This window comes from Saccopteryx leptura, chromosome 2, assembly GCF_036850995.1.
Source record: "Saccopteryx leptura isolate mSacLep1 chromosome 2, mSacLep1_pri_phased_curated, whole genome shotgun sequence".
Classification (NCBI taxonomy): domain Eukaryota; kingdom Metazoa; phylum Chordata; class Mammalia; order Chiroptera; family Emballonuridae; genus Saccopteryx; species Saccopteryx leptura.
In genome coordinates, this window is record NC_089504.1 from 256,867,089 (window position 1) to 256,886,715 (window position 19,627).

Below are 19,627 nucleotides of genomic sequence, written 5' to 3' on the forward strand. Positions count from 1 at the left end.
TTGACAGCCACTGCAACACGTTCTTCCTCATGACAACCTTTCAGGGAAGGTTGCAATCATCAAAAATGATTTGTCCCCAGTGAAAACAGAACTCTGCCCCTGCTGGCGCTTAGCAGGCTGCTGAGTATGGCTGAGCTCCATCTGTCGGGCATCTCCAAATAAGGAGATGGAAAATTTCAGGCTCCCTTCCATGTGTCTGCTCTGTGCCCGTCTCGGTGGAGATGTGCTGAGTAGACAGATGGGATATGAGCATTTCTGTTTCATCTTTAATTCTTCAGTGCACTTTATTCAGTGGCACAGTTCCTTGGTCGTTAGCACAAAGTACCTGACACTCTTCAAAATGAAATAGAAATGTTGCTTTAGTCAAACCCTATGAACCCAGTCCCGGGGTCATGTCGGCTTCCGTGTCCGAGGGTCACTTGCCTCTGACTCATACAGCAAGACCAAGGGCGGGACCTCTGGGTTCGGTTGGTAGGCTCTGGGCATGACCATGTGCTTAATCTATACAAATCACTTAGTTTCCATCTCATCTTTTTGTCCTTGAAAGCTGAATCCTTTATAGGAAGGCGTGGTCACTTTACATGTTTTGCATGGTTCTATAAATTTCGTTGACAACAGCTTGTTGGTTTCTGTCTTGTGAGAGAAAATTTCAGGGTTCTCTTTCTTTGCCTAACACAGAGTATTAGAAGTACTAATGACATGGAAAACAGGTGGTTGTGAACAGTTTGGCAGCCACTCAAGGCTCTCCAACACCTGTTGCATTTGCGCAGGAGGGTCCCCTCCGTCTCACTTGTAATGCCGTTTTTAAAGCATGACTAAGCTGCTCTTGGAGTACCCACTCAACTAATTGTCTTTTCTGACCTGTAACAAGTCTTGCTTGCCCCTGGCACCCACCTCAAAGGACTGCTCCCTGCTTGCCTACGTGGCACTGTTAGTTCAAGTTGAGAAACTAAACCCATATCCAAGTAATCGGGGAAAACAGACTCGTAATTCTTCAGCATGTGCACAAAATCCCCCTGTAGTTTCTACTTGTACAGTTAGATATTCTAAACGGTTGTTTAGAGGCTCTGAATTAAGACTGGCTCTCCTATTTTATTTCTTACGGCTATATGATACTGCAATAATTTAGACCAATTTTTGAAAGTGTCTAACCTTCCTGAACATTGACCAAATGAAAATGTTATCGCTTGCCAAGTTCCTAGAAAACTGCAAAACTCACTCATGAATATCAACTGCCTTTTTATCCACAGACCCCAATAGCTTGAGGCCGCACTAATAGAGGGGTGTCCTTACAACAGCCCACAGTACAATCAGACAGACGCTGTTCTCAACTCTGATAACAGGCTGCCATTTAATAAGGGAAAACATCTCAGTGCAAATCCACTCTCCTGTGCAAGCCAGAACCCTAATTTCTACTAGTTTGGTTCTGAGATGGAGGGTTGATCAACAGTCCTCTCGTCTGGGATATGCATATCTGGCCTGCATGAATGAGAGAGTCTCAGTACTGCCAAGACCTGTATTACTATATCCAGTCTTCAGGCTACTACAGTATCAGATGATGTTCGTAAACTATGCAGAAACTAAAGCAAAAGTGGTTCTATCGCAACTGTAGTTGCGATTTCAATTTTAGTGTGCTCTCTCAAGAAGTTTTAGTTTTCTGTTTCAGGAAGCTGCCCAGTTTCATTCTCGGTATTTGGCAAATAGTCCAGATAACCCATGATCCCAGCTTCTCTGCTCTGTGATTAAATGATACTATGTACCACCTTCAGAGTTCATTCTCTCACAGAGACCTGGCCGGGGGAGCCTGATGTGGTTGATTTTGTGATCTACAACTTAAGCACATTTCCCAAATCCAACTGTCTCTTTTCTCATCAACTTAGATCTTTGATTTCTTTGAGATCTTGGATTTCAGTGCATCCCAGAAACTCCTTGAGCAGAGGATCTATGGATTCATATCTATTTCTGGCAGGTTCTTGAATGGAAGCATGCAATTCATATAGGAATTAATGGTTATATGTATGTAGGTTTGGAAAATACATGAAATTTCTTGGTACATGGTAAAGATAAAGAGAAACTTGTTCCATTTTAATGGGTTGTTGTGATCCTTCATCTCGCTCCTAACTGAAAGCTACCCCACCTGGGGACTCTTTCCTAGCCTCTGTCTTTGGTAGACAGTGGTAGACGTGACGGCCTCATCTGCACAAATATTTGATCATTTTTTTTCTTTTACTGTTAAAAAGTATCTGTGATGGATTTGAGGAATGCGATCACCAACTCCCGCTTTTGTCATGTGCTTTCTGGTTTTGTACATTTCTATTAAGATTGCAAAGTTAACAGGAAGGACCAGTTCCTAAGAATACAAGCATAATAGTAAAATACTTTCAGAAATTATTATAGCAGGCTGACATTGAGCTGGAATCAGTTTAATCATCCTGTGTCTGGATACTTTTCAGTTATTTATCTATTCACTGAACATGTTCTTGAATGCCAACTACGCGGTAGATGAAATGTGAACTAACCTGGGGAGAAAGCAGTGGACAGGCAGCTGTGGGGTCTGGTCTGTGGGGTTCACAGTTCAGGAAGTAAAGTAAGTGCTAAAAGGAGAAGCACAGGGAGCCGCAGGAGAACCACTGTGTGGGGACGGACAAGACCATCACTCCCGAGACGAGGAGTGAAGTGGGCAAAAACGAAACATGAGACCACGAGGATCTCTTATAGCTCTCTGGATCTTCTTCCTCCTGCCGTCCATCTCACACACCCCCACACACACACACCCACACACACACACACAGGGGCGCACACACCAGTGCTATATGAATTTTAAATTAAGGATGTGTATTTCTGGAAAGACCTAATGATCTGGGACTAATTATATTTCTTTAACCTAATTTTCCTAGGTTAATTGCTAGCCATTGAGCTGAAATAATAGGCTATTGTGGGTCTTGACTGTGAGTCTTGATGATGCGGTGTCCCAAATAAGTATTAATGATACAGTCTCTCTATTTGTATAGTGGCTTTAGTTTTCTCTTTTTCTGGTCTGTCACTTGATCCCCAGAACCACAAACTCCTTCTGTGGCTGACAAAATTGCACTGGAATGCAGGCAGTGGAAGAGCACACGTCATTCCATTTATAAGTCTATCTCAGTTTAAAGGGATTTTGCTAATCTTAGAAACAACTAGAAACATTTTCATTTAATTAAAGTGAGTTCCCTTTTAACTGTTTACATAAAGTAATGGATAATTTGCATCCAAGTCTAAGAAACCATTGCTTTTTCTTTTAAAAGAAGCTCATGGATGCAAGTCACAGCAAACCACCAATTATAAATTTCCCCCCCAAAATGACAGATTTTCCTAGGTCTTAATTACAATCACTGACAAGGAAAAACAAAGCTTCAGGTTCTCCTCAGCACTAGGACAGTGAGAGACAGGTCAGGAGTCCTGAAACTGAATCCCTTACTTGTTTTCTAGGAGATTTAAACATTTCCAAAGTAACTGACCCAAAAGGCACTGCACAGAGCTACTCAAGTACTTTCGGGTGGAACCACTTGATTTGGCACCACTCAGTACCATCGGCTGGGGGATTAAGAATGGCAGACGTGTTTTCTTGGGCTGTTCCACTGATTCTCCAAGTACACGATTTAATATGGTATTCATCGATTATCTAGAATGTGCTGGAATGGAAGCCAGCTTCCGAGAGCGAGGAAGGCAAAACGCTCCTGTCTGTAGGCCTCCTCTTCCCCGTGGCTCCCACGGGCCAGTGAGGTAGAGGGATTAAACAGTTTTCACTGGTCAGCCGACCGCACACCTGCTATTCAACATAAGCAGCTTTCTTTTCTCTCCCCGGAAATAAATCCTGACTCGCTATATCCGACCCAGCGAATGCCCCCCCCCACAACCCTTGGTCCACTCTCCCCTGCTTTCCCCTGCCCTTCAGAACACGGCCACCCTGTTCCAAGTGCCTCAGACTACCGGAGACCTGGGGCTGCAAGGGACCTCGGAGCTCACCCCAGCCCACCCGCCTGCCCCTGCCAGTGCCCCGTCCTGAGAGTCACACCCGTGTGAGACACAGACTTGCAGCTTCCTGAAACTAACGCCTGTTGTTCTCCCCGCTCTCTCCTTTGTCCCTACAGTGCCATGGCTACTTACTCTGCCACATGTGCCAACAATAGCCCTGCACAGGGCATCAACATGGCCAACAGCATTGCCAACCTGAGACTGAAGGCCAAGGAATATAGTTTACAGAGGAACCAGGTGCCAACAGTCAACTGAGGAAAAAAAAAAAATAATTAAACAGGCCTAAGAAGAAATCAAAAAAATACCAAAACCAAACAAAACCATAAGACACCTATATCCTGTTCTGTCATTTCTTCATCTGCTGGAAAACAATAATAATAAAAACAGACAAACCAAAAACAAAACAAAAACAAAAAAAGCCAGAACTAAAATATTGGGACCATGGCAGAGAAAAGCAGGCAAGGAGCCGAATGCAAGTTAGTTACCAAATGCTCCTCCTCCCTCAGGGAGGCCAGCGGCACTGGTTTCTGGGTGTGTTCTTGTCGTTTTTTTCCTTCTGCCCACGCTTTGCTTCGTATACTCCGAGCTTCTCCAGCTGGGTTCCGCCCACCCACCCCCATGACTGGACGGGTTTTTAAAAAGTCGACAGCAGCCAGAGAAACCATTTTATATATCCAGACTAATCGCCTAGAATCTTCTCCCCTGGTGTGCTTAACCCTCCGTGCCTTACCCACTCCTTCCTCCCAGGTCTCTGTAGAGAAGCTCTAGGAAACCTGGAAAAGCCAAAGTCTTTCTAAAACGAGTCTGTTGCAGACTGATTTCTCTCTCCCTGTCTCCATCTCTGTCGTCATGGTAAGGTCTTTCCGTCAGCCCCTGGGGAGAAGGAAGCCATCGCGCACAACGTCCAGCCACGGGCCTGTTCGATCCAGTGGGACTGGCTGATTCTAAGCAATAAGCTCTAGGCCTAAGCTCTAGATTTCAGCTCTAAGCTCTCGATAATGTCACCACCACTCCTATGCTAACAATCAGCCACCTTAAGTTAAAGACATGTGTTGTTTTTGAAGGATTTGCTGTCATGGGCTATTTGATAGAAGAAATATTTTTCATTTGAACGAGGGAGAGCAATTTCTCTGTGAACATAAAGACAGAGTTGTGAAAGGCATGGCCTCCATCTCTTTGGTGCCTTAAGGGTCGTCAGATGCACACTTATATATATACTGTATATATTTATATATTATATATATATAAAATATCCTTGCAAGCTTGAGTTTGCATTTTCTCCAACACAACAAAAAGCAAACTTCACACCATCACCACTGCCCTTCGCTCTCCAGCGATGAGACTTTCTACTGGGGCTCTTGTCTCCTTTCTCGCTCTCCACAAAATTCTCATTAAGGCCGCAGAGCCACTGATAGGGCTGGGGAGCAGGTCTCACTTTCATGTTGGGGCTTTAAATAAATTAGGGACGGGGTGAGGCTGTAGGAATGTCCTTGAGTTTGGAGCCAGAGAGCCCGAGAGAGCTCGGGTGGAATGCTGATATGTTCGACCTCCCCTGGGAGTCACACTGAGCAAGGGGAGGAAAAGCCATTTGGCCATCTGCCCTTCTTCTACTTGACAGAAATCTGAAGGACACATGTTTAAGTGGAATACTTAAAGGTTTGTTTAAATTTCAAAGAAGGCAATTATGGGCTCTTTTTGTTTTCTGATTTGAAATAAAGTTTAGTGGCTAGGGCTGGGAGCCAGGATGGACTTTTCTTTGTTTCCCTTTGTTTCCAGCTGTGTTTTTTATAACTTGTCAGGTGGACTTGACCACACACCACATTACCAGGCGGTGCCTCAGTTTACCTTTTTTGTAAAATGGGTGTAACAATACTTACCTACCTCACAGGGGTGTTGTGAGGCCCTATCCACTGGCTCCTTCATCTGTCCTGTACTCCCTCTGTGCCCAGCGCTTTGTAGCCCCGGGGGGAAGGGGGGACTGGACACGATTCGAGGCTAAGGGAAGGAGATAGGACCTGGAAGCTTTGTTTTCTTGCAAGGAAATGCTGCCTTGCTGTAAACACATAACTTTGCATTTGGAAATGAGAAATAGGTTTATATTTACAAACTTCTCGGAAATCACATCATTTGAGCAAAGAATAAGTTAAGATACACAGAACAGACACATTTTCGACTTATATTTTCACCCTGATTAATTTGGTTCTAACCATTTTAGAGACCAGAGGTTAAAAAGCTTTAGATTGATTTTGGTCAAATCTGTCAACTTCCGAGTGACAGGCAAGGAATTTGGGATTTAAGATGCACTTTGAGCACATAGTTGTTATTTGCCCTGGCATACCAGCTTGAGTAATGGTGGTCTTTTTTCTTTCTTTTCAGCCAAATGGCCACCAATCTGAAAATGTATTTCAAATGTTGATTGTGTACCTTTTTTCTATAACAAGAAGGAAGCCCATCTGATGCATTTTGCTCTCAACAACTGATTCCCTGTTCTTTTCACCTACTTTCCAAACATTTCTTACTGAGTGGCTCACATAGGCTGGCTAAACCACACACATTCCTTGTTTTCCAAAGAGTCCCTGGACTAATTCTTTTGTCTCATAAACTGCTGTGGATTATTGAGGTTCACAGGAACAGTGAGTCCCAACAGATTAAAACAGTCTTTGTGAAATCAGTGCAACCCAAGGAATTGGTGAACTTGGAGTTTGGGGCTGGGGAGAACGGCTACAAGAGGACTGGGATTGTAGTGCAGGGAATGGAAACCACACGTGAAAACATCGTGCTGGCAGGAGGGGACCTTCGAAGAGGGAGTGAAGAGACAGAGGGTCATGAAAAACAAAGTCATTTAAGTTTCTACCTTGACCTCCGTTTTCAGTGGTGAATAGAAAAGCCTGATCCCATAACCCAAATGCTAGGTGAACGTGGGCATTTTTTTTTATCCAATGCCTGGGCAAGTGATATCTGGGAATACCAGGGGGGAACCAGTGCTGGTCAGCCATAGGAACTGGCATTGTTGAATATATACCACAAGCATCTATTATCTAAGCACTTGATCTAGAAGTATACCCGTGGTATAAGCACTCAGTGTTGTTCATTAATTATCGACTTGACATATGTATAAGTTTCACATGTGATTTGGAGGAGTAGCCTTCTGGCTCCTGAGCCAGCCATCAGTGAGGTCCTGGGGCCACAGAGTTCAAAGGTGTACCCCTGTTCCTCACTGTCATGCTATGCAGACACAGATGGATACGTGCAGACCGTCTGCGTGTGTGTCCCCAGTCCCTCCCAAGTAAGATGCTGATTTGTGGGGTACATGGCAGGTTAAATGGAACCAGAAGAGGTGACCGAATAAAAAAGGGAATGACATTAGGGTATAAAGATCTCATAAAAATGTAATATGTAAATTATATCTTGCTTTATGATGTAAAATATACATTGTTTGCGCTAGAATAGAAATGATTCCTTTTCAATAAAAAGAAAGAAGGATGCCACATGTCGTCTCTTGTTATACAAAGTTGAGTCTACAGATTCTTTTCTCTTTGAACTTCAAAACCAAAAACAAACAAAAAAACAGATATGCCAGAATCTAAAATTACATTCAGAGAAGAGTGAAGGTGAGAGAGATTTATAAACAAAAGAACTGGTGTTGGTTTTTTTTATCAGAATGTGATATTATTTGCCAAAAAAGGAAAATAATCTCTTGTTCCTCAAAAGCAAAGAAAATGGTGGGGGGGAGAGGGCATGTTTATTGGTGTAACAGGATGGACAAAAACTTACAAGTGTTCAGCTATGTTTCACCCATGTCTTTATCATCCACAGTACTGATATCACACAACAAAACAGACGTCAGGCAAGGCAAGAGCCTTTTATTTGAGAATACAGAAATAACAAAGTAAAATTTCTTAAGCACCTGTCATGCATAGCATTGTATATACGATCATGAGAAAATAGAAAACCCAAATTGGGAGACACAGGTTCTGTTTTCATACAAATAAAGTCTGTATAAAAGGCAACTTGGGCATGAACAAATGTATACCACAGTTCAACACAACAGATGTGTTAAACACATCACACCGACGGGGTGCAGGAGAGGAAGGGGAATGCGCAGCAGGCAGGAGTGGGTGGGGTCTCACGGGGGGGGGGGGCAAGGAGGCACAGGGACCTGGGTTTCATCAGCCAGGACTGGGCAGGAGAAGGGGGGTGACATATCAGGTGGGAAAGTGGAGACAGCGATGAAGGCAGAACCACAGGAATGGGGACTCTGTGTTTGGGGACCATGGTGAATGGGATGAAAGTAGAAGCAGAGTGGTAGAAAACACTAGAAACTGAGGTAGGGCCTTCATCTTGCAGGGTATTGTGTGTCAGACAAAGGGGTTGGGATTTTTCCTCAGGCCACAGAGATCCACTGAAAATTATTAAGCAGGAGGGAAAAGTCATGCAAAAAATAATTTTAGCAGAATTGTTGTGGTCAAAGAATGAAGATAATTAGACAGAACAGGATTTGGAAGCAGCAGAACATAGAAGGGGTACAAAAAAACAAAGAATAAATAGGAACATCTTACAAAGAAAGAATCCATAAGGCGTCATGGCAGGAAGGAAGAACAGAGTCCAAGGTAACACCGGTTTGAAACCTGGGGACTAGGAAAATGAATCACCCACAAAACTGACCAAGATCAACAGAAATGGGAGAGAGCCAGTTACAGGAGGGGATAAGTTTTCGATATACTACTGACTTTGAAAACCAAAATGTAAACATCCCGTAAGTGAAGATACAAGAGTAGGGTTTGGAACCAAGGTTAAGGATGGAGACAGAAGTCTGGGATTCATCTTTAATGAGGTGACACCAAGAGTGAAAGGGACACTCTCCCAGAAGAGAGAGTGTCACTGTGACTCAAATAAGTATTCTGACAAATGGCTTCTGGATGTGGTTTCGGCCCAGGCACAAAGACTGCACTTTGAAGGACGTTTACAGCGGGGAAGAGGGTTGCTGAGGGCCCCTGTTCGAGAATCTGGAGGAGGAGCCTCTGGCTTGTTACCCCAGAGTCAGGAAAAGAGATGTTTTCAAAAAGGAAGGAATGTTGAACACACTCCGAGGCTGTAGAGTAGACCAAAAACTGGGCAGGAGGAGAAAAGGCTGTTGGCTCCGTGATTTTCTACAGCACTGTCTGTCTGAGTGCTGGGAGTGGAGGGGCAATGTTAGCAAGTTTGGTGGAAAGAGTGCTTTAAAAAAATAAAAGCGGCCCTGGCCAGTTGGCTCAGTGGTAGAGCGTCGGCCTGGTGTGTAGAAGTCCCAGGTTCGATTCCCGGCCAGGGCACATAGGAGAAGCGCCCATTTGCTTCTCCACCCCTCCCCTTCTCCTTCCTCTCTGTCTCTCTCTTCCCCTCCCGCAGCCGAGGCTCCATTGGAGCAAAGATGGCCCGGGCGCTGGGGATGGCTCCTTGGCCTCTGCCCCAGGCACTAGAGTGGCTCTGGTCGCGACAGAGCGACGCCCCAGAGGGGCAGAGCATCGCCCCCTGGTGGGCAGAGCATCGCCCCCTGGTGGGCATGCTGGGTGGATCCCAGTCAGGCGCATGCAGGAGTCTGTCTGACTGTCTCTCCCGGTTTCTAGCTTCAGAAAAATACAAAAAAATAAAAGCACTGACCACAGACCACTTGCTTGAGACTTTTGGCATCATCGATAAGGATAACTAATAAACTTATTAATAAGGATTCTTTCAGTGCAGGGGGGCAGGGACTTATCAAACTAGTTTCAATCACAAGGGGCTTCAATTAAAGGATACTAGGGTTGCCCACTAAACCCAGAAAAGTGCTCCTGGAGCCAGAACAGCTCTGGGGAGCCCAGACCCCCAGGAATGAGGCCAACATCCTTAGACCAGACGAGGTTCACACCCCTGCCATGGGTCCCACCAGCACCACTCTGTGGCCCTCTCCTGGGCAGGGAGGCCTCAGGGCCAGTGGGACGAGCCCACCTGCAACCTGCACCCTCTTGTAGACCATCCTTCATGTACTTGGGATTTGGGCTTCCTTGTCCAAATAATTCAGAGCCCACTTTGGGCTCTGTTCTGAGGCCACTGTTTGTGGGGGCCAGAGGTGTAGCTGGCCCTTGAACACATGTGGTGCGGTTGCCACCTGTGTCTGTACTTGTGATGCAGGATGGGACTGGGCTGAGAATTGGCCAGGCCACCGCCTTGGGGTGGGGGCTAGGATGTGGGGCTAGGGTCTGACCCCCACACAGTAACGTTCTGGAGAGGAACTCCAAATACTGTGGGAATTCCCAGTGTCAACCTGACTTTTCAGATCCTTATGGAGGTATATTCATTAAGGTAGGGGCAGGATGCCAGTGTGCTGACTCTCGCCTGTAGTCTGCCTGCGCACATCCAGCCTCCGAGCAGACGGGCGGATACACCTCCTTTAAGACCTGGCTTGGCCGCCTTTTGTTTCGGTCTCTGGAGAGTCCATTCACCAGACTCCAATGCCAGAAATCTTGTTGAGTCATAATTCTTGGACCTGACTTCACCTGGGACCCACTTTCCTCTCTTAGAAACAGGACTTGGAGCTCTGCTCATCCCTTGGACCTCAGTGTGAAGGCTTCCTCTGGTCGGCTGCCTTGGGGTGTGGGGGGGTTTCGGGGGACAGGAGAGTTCTGGGCGGAGTTTCTCTGCCCCCGTCCCCAGGCAGCATCTCAGGACTTGTGGTTGACAGTAGAGGAGGCTTTAACACCTCGCATCAGTCCTGTGGGGAAAGGGGACAGCAGAGAGGTTGGAAGGGGCTAAGAAGGGAGGTTTTGTCACATCTCTGGCTACTCTGAAGCCCCGTTACATTCCACTGTGTTTCAAAGATCCTGACTTTGCCTGAAAAGGGGAAGTTCTTTTATGTCTCACAGAGTTTGCTGTTGTCTGCCGCTGGGGAGTCGCAGAGATCCAGCACTGATCCACTAAATACCCCAGGTCATCTGGTTCTAGATTTAATAAGTAATGCTCCACTTTCACCAATCAATTTCTATATTGCCAGGCACCGTTCAGCTGCAACTGGCAGAAACCCAAGTCAAATAAGGTTGAGATGAATTAATTAGGGGACTTATTTGCTGGATGAGGAGGTCACAGAATGAAAGGATGAGCTTTGGGAGTCAGGGTCGATCTGAAACCTCAGGTACGAGAGCTGAGCCATGGCATCAGCAGAACTCTCTGTCTGTCTCTTACGTCTGCGGGCAGGTTTTGTCCACACAGTAGGGAAACTAGAGACCGGCAGGTGCAGACTGACACCCATTCGGCTTTGGAAGAAGTGTCTGAGAAACGAGCTGCCGTTATAGAAATGCCAGGAGGGGACGCTAGTGGTCCTGGCTGCGCAGGGTTGGGGCGCACCCAGGCCTCGAGCACTGTGCCCTGAGGGTGGATGTGCACTGAGCACCCAGACCAGGGCTGCCCACCTGTGTCCGGCACCGCCTGGGCACCGACACAGGCCTGCTGTCCGTGCCCCGGGGCTCCTCACTGCTGCAGCACTCCGTCCCCAGCTAGCTCCACCGTCTCATACACAGACCCTCAACGGACCAACGGGGAAGCGATCCACTTCCACCTGCCGGCACACAGTGGCAGTCCCCACAGCAGCCACGTCCACCCTGCTAACACACCCTTGTGGTGGTTTCCCCTTTTCTTCTTGTTATCCCCCTGGCTCCTCATTCCTGGTCTGTGGGGTCATTATCCAAATAGACCACCAGCTGCGCTTTCTGGGGGCCCAGGCGAGGCGTAGCTCTATTGTCTTTTGTCAGGGCTGTTCTCACCAGAACCGTGCGCACTGAGTAGTGGGGGACCCTCCCTTCAGAAGAAGAGGGAGGAAACGAAATGCAGGCAGACAGAAACAGCACAGACACTACGAGCAAGGAGGAAGAGAGAAAGCATCTTCAACTGTCAATTGTTTTCCATTTCGATTGGTCTGTTTTTTTTCTTACAAATGTTGGCTGCCGGCCCTGGCCGGTTGGCTCAGCGGTAGAGCGTCGGCCTGGTGTGCGGGGGACCCGGGTTTGATTCCCGGCCAGGGCACATAGGAGAAGCGCCCATTTGCTTCTCCACCCCCACCCCTTCCTTCCTCTCTGTCTCTCTCTTCCCCTTCCGCAGCCAAGGCTCCATTGGAGCAAGGATGGCCCGGGCGCTGGGGATGGCTCCTTGGCCTCTGCCCCAGGCGCTAGAGTGGCTCTGGTCGGGGCAGAGCAACGCCCCGGAGGGGCAGAGCATCACCCCCTGGTGGGCAGAGCGTTGCCCCTGGTGGGCGTGCCAGGTGGATCCCGGTCGGGCGCATGCGGGAGTCTGTCTGACTGTCTCTCCCCGTTTCCAGCTTCAGAAAAATACAAAAAAAAAAAAATGTTGGCTGCCAATACTTCAATTAAAACTGCACTGACTCCCTTCCTCTTTCCTGTGGAAGAGAGAATGGGCATTTGGACAAGCGCGTTTACACTTCTTACTGGGCGGGCAGGTAGATTTCACTGCTCCGCACCCCGCACACTGAGGTAGGGTCCTGTGGCTCTCGCTGGCCAATGTGACACAAGCAGAGGTGGTGTCTGCAAATTCAATCCTGGCTCCTGGCTCCCATTTGAACTCTTCCTTGTTTCTTCCACCTGCCTGTCTAATCTGACAACCTCTGGTCAACTCTGGGAGCCACACTTTAAAGATGAAAAAGCAGCCCTGGCCGGTTTGCTCAGTGGTAGAGCGTTGGCCCAGCATGTGGAAGTCCTGGGTTTGATTCCTGGTCAGGGCACATAGGAAAAGTGCCCATCTGCTTCTCCACCCTTCTTCTTTCTCTCTCTCTCTCTTCCCCTCCCGCAGCCAAGGCTCCACTGGAGCAAAGTTGGCCCAGGCACTGAGGACGGCTCCATGGTGTCCACCTCAGGTGCTAGAATGACTCCCATGCCAGCAGAGCAAAGCCCCAGCTGGGCAGCGCATCGCCCCCTGGTGGACATGCCGGGTGGATCCCGGTCAGGCACATGCGGGAGTCTGTCTCTCTGCCTCCTCGCTCCTAACTTCGGAAAAATACAATCAATCAATATATATATATATAAAATAAATATATATATGAAAAAACAGGAGCCTGAAAAGTGACTACAGAAAGCAACACTGCAACCTTTGCTGACCGAGAACTGTCTTTGAGTGTTAATATGACAGAGAAATCAAGTTCTAGTCTGATGAACCATCACATGACAACATCCATTTGTTACTGCAACTCACCCCAACTTAACTAATATACCTCCTTTTCTTCTCTTTCTCTTCTTTGTTCCCTCCCTCCCTCCTTCCATCCCTTCCTTCCTTCTATACCACCTGCATTTAAAGGTCCTTGTTGTAACTCATGGACTTACAGCTCTCAATGACCACACATTCTTATGTTCCCACATTAAACATTTAAGTATTTTACTATACAGTTAGTTAATTGGCATATTCTGCCCTTTGGATGTTGTAATTGAATTTTATAGTAAATAAATACACTAAACAATGCTTTCAATAAATTAATGCCTGACACTCAAGAGTTCCTGCAAAATAGCTCAAAATGTTACTCTGATTATAAAGAGAGAGAGAATTCTTAAAACAAAGATATCCAGGTCATCTACAAATTGAAAGCATCTGAAAACTATTCCACAGATTCGCATATTTATCTGCTTAGCGTCACTCAGTTCAGCAGAGGTAAAATAAGGCTAGCAAAACCGGACGGCTGGAGAGACTCACACGTGCACAGGAAAACATAACGAGAAATGCTTACTGCAGGATGGTTTGCAATAACAAAATATTGGGAATAAAATGTCCATTAGCTGGAGAATAAACAAACTATAATATATGCCTACAATGGAATAGGATTCAGGAATTTTAAAAAACTGAATAAATGAACCACGGCTACCCACGTGCACATTGACACCTCTCAGAAACGTAACTCTGAAGGGAAAAAAGTAAACAAGTAGTAGAAAGATAAGTGAAACTATGTATATAAAATTTAAAAACCCATGCTGATCTCATACATTGTTTGTAAACATCTATATATGTAGTACAAACATAAAAAAAGATGTATAGGAATGAACACATAATAATTTCAGCAAAATTAATTTCTGAGAGAGGAGTAGGGGATAGAATTGGGAGGGGAACGGTGGGAGCTTCAAATACATCCAAATGTTTTATTTCTTTAAAAAATATGAGAAGCAAAGATGACAAACATTCAAGTTTGACAAAAACTGGGTGGTAAGTACAGCATGTTCCTGACAGTCATCTCTGTAATTTTCTGTGCTTATTATGTTACAAAATTTTTTAAATGAGAAAAAATAAAAGAGGAGGACAGGGATGTGCCTCTTACTGTGAGGCTGAGGTGGGTGTGTTTGTGTAAGCCTAGGCTCTGCTCTACCCAAGCAGGGAGGAAGCCTGTTAAGTACGTTTTTAAGAAAACTATAAAAATGAAAAGTTTGCATGTAACCTAACTCACTCAAACAAGCTTCTAGACATAGGAGAGGCAATATCTCTGAAAAAATGTCTACCACAAATAGTCCCGCGTTGAACTCCTGGACCTGAATTCCTGCCTTTACAGTACAGGGTCCAGGAGTCTCCCATTACCTGGGCTGCAGGAGGCCACCTAAAGTTTCACTGGCCATTCCCACATGGTCTCTAAGGAGTAGGACCTAGCCGTAGAGTATGGGCTGAGGTGCAGGGGTCTTGCTGCAGAGTAGCAAACATTGCGAACACTCGACGGGGTTTCTGCAGATAGTGTGACGTAACGTGAAGGTACAGACCCCGTTTCCAGTCCTGGCTTAGTTATTCGCTTGCAGGGTAATCCTGGGAAGTTGCTTATCCCTTGTGAGTCCTTTTCCTTTTTTTGTCAAATGATATCTACGTTACAGATGGGTGGGGTCAGTGGGACAGCACGAAACAACGGCCTCAATCACATCATGGACGTCCTTGTCCTTCCTACTCTCAAGGAACAGGAGGGGGGTCAAGAGGCCCAGGTGCTCCGTGAGGCACCAGGGAGGACGGAACTCAGACACAAGGGTAGTGTGGCCACGAGGCAAGGAAGACAGCAGAGAGGAAAACAAGGGGTGTGCAGCACGCGTGTGACAGCCTGCTTCCCAGAGGAGCACACGCAAGATGTTTCCCCTGTTGCCTAGCTACTCTTATACTGAAGTTATTTTGTTTTTGTGCTCTGCATGGATACAAAAATGGCACTGGTAAATTCAGAAGCCCCTTCTCCACCCCGATGGAAAGTCTCCAGAACAGTGACTGAAGACCCTTGTCCTTCGCCCACTGTCCTGCGCTTAGGGACCAACCTGGACCAAAGTCACATTGACCTGTGAAGGCTGAGGGACACGCCCGAGTGCACTGTACTGAACTGCACCCAATCACAATGCAGTGAATGGGATAACCAGAAGGTTGATGACCTCGGGCAATATGCAGACTAGTCGGTGCTCAGGCGTGCGCTGGTCTAGATAAGACGGCACCTCAGAGTGCAGAGCCGCTGGGCCCCTGAAGCTGCTGTCCTCATTCCCCAGGACACGACACCCCACGGCTCTGCAGAATCTCAGGGTATGGAAAGTTGTCCTTCCATCTGTCTTGGCAAATGCTTTGTGTATCCTGACAGCACGAACTTCCTTAAGTTAGAAAAGTGAAGCCAGCGTCACCGAAGCAACGTCTGTCGTCTTTCGGGCAGTCCAGGCCCCTAAGATTCAGTAAGTCCTGTATGACGCTGCTTCCCAGAAAATTAATGAATGGATGCTTTTCGGGGTAAAGAAAAAGGAGAGAGAGACAGAGAATATGGTCCTAAGAGGACCCCTGTAAATGGTCAGGATTGGCAAACTGGCAGATTAAAACATTCTAAAGTACTTATTTATCTTCATTTTTGGAAGCCTTTTAAAACTTAGGAGACTCGTTAAGGCAGGACTGCAGTACTCTACCCAATGGCTTTATCCTCAGATGGGCAGCTAGAAAATGTGACTGTCTGCTGCTGTCAGAGGGAAGGGGGATGATGGGATGGCATCAAAAAAGGGGAAGGAATTGGCCAAATTATATATACACGACACACAGCTACAGATAACAGGGTAGCAAGTCCCAGAGGGGAAGGGAGTGTAGGGGAGGTGGGCCAAGGGGGTGAAATGGGAATGGAAAGAGACTTTGATTGGACACGGGGTGGGGGGCACAATGCAGGGGGTTGAGGGTGCTGTGTTGGGTGGGACACTTGAAACCATGGCACACAATAAATTAAAATTTAAAAAAAGAGGAAAATTTAAAAGTCCAACACGATTTTTGACTAAGTTTTTCATTTCTCAACAGTAAAATAAAGAGGTATCTATGATAGATAATGCTACAGTATCATTGGATATAGTTTCTGACTGGCAGAACACCTTATCCAAAGATAGTTTTTCCTCATTAGCATCCTTCAGGACTTTGTTACAGGTCCACTTTGCTCAATATTTTAATCAATCACTTACTTGCACAAAGGTTATCAAACTGTCAAATGACCCAAGCCTTGAAAGAACGGCTAGTATCCTTGATAACATGCTTACATTTCACATGAAAGCAAATCGTTGCGTCAAGTAAGGTCTCACTTTATATCACAGAATGACAATTCTAAGGAAACCTAGCATCTTACTTAAAAAAAATTTTTTTATTGATTTTACAGAGAGAAAGAAAGAAAAACACTAATTAGTTATTCCATTTATTCATGCATTCACTGGCTGAGTCTTGTATATGCCCTGACTGGGGATCAAACCCATAACCTTGGTGTATCAGGATGACACTCTAACCAACTGAACTACCCAGCCAGTGCTCTAGGGTTTTTTAAAAAAAATCAAATTTAGCCTGACCTGTGGTGGCGCAGTGGATAAAGTGTCGACCTGGAATGCTGAGGTTGCTGGTTCAAAACCCTGCACTTGTCTGGTCAAGGCACATATGGGAGTTGATGCTTCCTGCTCCTCTGCCCTTCTCTCTCTCTCTCTCTCCTCTCTCTCTATCTCTTCTCTAAAATGAATAAATAAAAAAATCAAATTTAAAAAGATAGATATCATTCCATGGAATATGAAAGCTAGAAAATATGATAATATAGATAAAACTACAGACTAATGATTCTGCTAAACTATTCTCAGCTAAGAGACATAGTCTGGTCGTAGGGCCAACCCTAAAACAGGAAGACTTGCAAGTTGTACTCTGTCTACATGGAGGCTCACCAATTTGAGTGACAGGGAAGTGGCATCTACACTGCACTCTGAATTTGAATTAGCTATCAATATGAAGTTAACTTTTAAATAGACTATCCCCACTATCCTGATGTATTTTCAGTGCTTCAGCGGCATGGCACCAAGATGAGCAAGATGCCAGCTTCAGGTTAGAGAGCTGTCCCTTGGGTACACTGTGGAATATACTAGTTCTCAAGTTCCTTTGAGTTTTCAAACATTTTATGGAAAAATCAAACTGAAAAAAGAAAAGAAGAAAGAAAGAAAAACCTCCCAATATCATTTTCTTGCTGGGCATTCCTATCGCACAGATTTCAGAATAAAATCATTAGCGTTGGTGGATTTTCCTTATTGTGCTTCAGACCCTGACATGCTCATCTGAGAGTGGCTTCACGCCATGCTGACCAGCTTGAGCTCTAAAAATTGTCCAATTGCTAAACCAAACACACCCCAGGGTGCCAAGGAAAATAATCTATTTTCCCATTTCCTGTGCCCCATTAGGGTACAAAACATAAAATAAGCCAAAATTCCTCCACAGTGGGCTTGCAGTCTTAAGGAGACCGTTATTTTCTACACAGAAAGTCAAATATTTTTTCCAGAACCAATTTTCTTGCTGTGACCACATTGAGCATTGAGAAATCAGTGAGAGCCTTCTTGGGAAAAACTGAATTGAAGGAGGAATTTGGCTTTGGAAAACAGGAAGTGGGTTTCTACGCTGCGGATAGCCAAGAGAGAATGGCATTGTAGACCCCCTCGTCCAAGGTGTGTGAGTGATCTCTGGAGAGGTGACTACTCCTTCCGATGCTTATCTGAATCAAAGCAAGCTTTATCCATTACTCCTTGTTTAACGACCACACTAGGATCACACCGACAGACTTTTTCGCATTTGATGCCTTCTCAAGGAAGAGGAGATCAAGTTGGGAAAGACCCGTTCAACACTTTTAAGAAATCTTTAGCACAAACATATTTCATCCATTAGGGTAATGTTTTCCTCAGGCTTGTCCAGGAATAAATCCCAACCTTCTCCCCTTAAGATCCCAAAGACATAGCTGATTTGTTTTCAGTTGGGGCAATGAAATGTTTAAATGGGAAACACATGTCCATTTGGTCTGGGAGGACATGCTAGGAAGCTCCTTGTTTATGAGCGGGGACTCAGCAGTAATCTGACAGCCACTGAAAGACTAAACAAGCAACTAGCAATTAACTCCTAAATAACAGTTATTCCCGGGAAGACAGTGAATTTTAATTCCATGTAGAACACTCATTACCTAACATAAGGTTTAAAAGGCTCTTTATTTCAAAAAGGAAGACGTGCTGTTAAGAAACCTTACATAATTATTTCTCCTCTCTTTGTTGGAACACAGATAATTCAACCTCACTGCTCATGACCCCGGATCACTGCTTGTCCTAGGTAGTGTTTCCATGTGGAAATGCCTCCCTTGCATTTCTTGTACCTTTATAGTCTCTTCTGAATCCTGACTCCCAAGCAAAATAGGCTGAGAAGTCAGGAAAGTGGGGAGAAAAGTATTATGCCCTGAGATAATTAAAATTACTAAACAACATAGAGAAGTTGCTGAGTCAAAAGAACATGAGGGAATGGCAATATGTCGTGTGGGAGGTGACAGCGGGAATTTTTGGACCAGGACAGGAGTGCCTAGGAGAGACCACAGTCTCATCAGTCTCCTCTGTAGCTATTTTGATGCTGTGTGTGCTCGTAGACCTGTGTGCCACTAATAATGAGTCTGGTAAATGAGATAAATCGCATGGAATGATACAAACGCTGTCAGTAGGGTTTCTAAAAATAACAGATTTTGGAAGCAAAATAAGTCTTTAAAATTGATAATACAGACATGTGATTTTTGTATTCTGTTGTTAACCTTGTTAGGAGAGCTAAATGTTTCATTATTTAAATATTACCCAATTATGTTTTCTGGTATTTTCCAGTGTTTGAATATTTGCCATAGGCTATAATTATTTTTAGTACTACCAAACTTAGTATCTATTACTTTTAGTAGTAAATTCATAATTGATAATAAATATATGTATTAAACACTTTTGAAATGTCCACAATAATAAATAAAGAGCATAAAGAATGTTTGTTGGAAATGTTTTAAGAATAGCATGACTTTGGGAATTCCCAAGATTTCCTAGGAATTCTGATTTCTTGTTTCTAAATCTCTAAGATGGATACCTGTTGGGGATTTGGAGCATCAGTCCTAGGTGAACGAAGGAAGAAACACTGCTCTAGGATGGAATAAGGGGCCCTGGTGGTCAGTGTCCTAGCAAGGAATGGTGAAAATGTTTTGAACTTGGGGATTACAAGAGCAAGGTATAAAGCAGGGGTCCCCAAACTACGGCCCGTGGGCCGCATGCGGCCCTCTGAGGCCATTTATCCGGCCCCCACCGCACTTCCAGAAGGGGCACCTCTTTCA

At 45.3% G+C, this 19,627-nt stretch overlaps 1 protein-coding gene across 3 annotated transcripts in view; it reads left to right on the top strand.

Annotated features, from left to right (window-relative positions):
* PRRX1 (paired related homeobox 1) overlaps positions 1-7,502 on the top strand; it is a 72,546-nt gene extending 65,044 nt beyond the window's left edge. Inside the window, exon 5 of one of the 3 annotated variants that reach the window (XM_066371479.1) lies at positions 6,391-7,502. Coding sequence is in view for 1 of the 3 variants with exons in the window: in XM_066371477.1 (XP_066227574.1) it covers positions 4,131-4,269 (139 nt within the window). In the remaining 2 variants the exon portion in view is untranslated. Of the gene's footprint in view, positions 1-4,130 lie in introns of all 3 variants that reach the window. The other 2 variants (XM_066371477.1, XM_066371478.1) reach the window with 2 other exon arrangements.
* Positions 7,503-19,627: the final 12,125 nt, after the last annotated feature.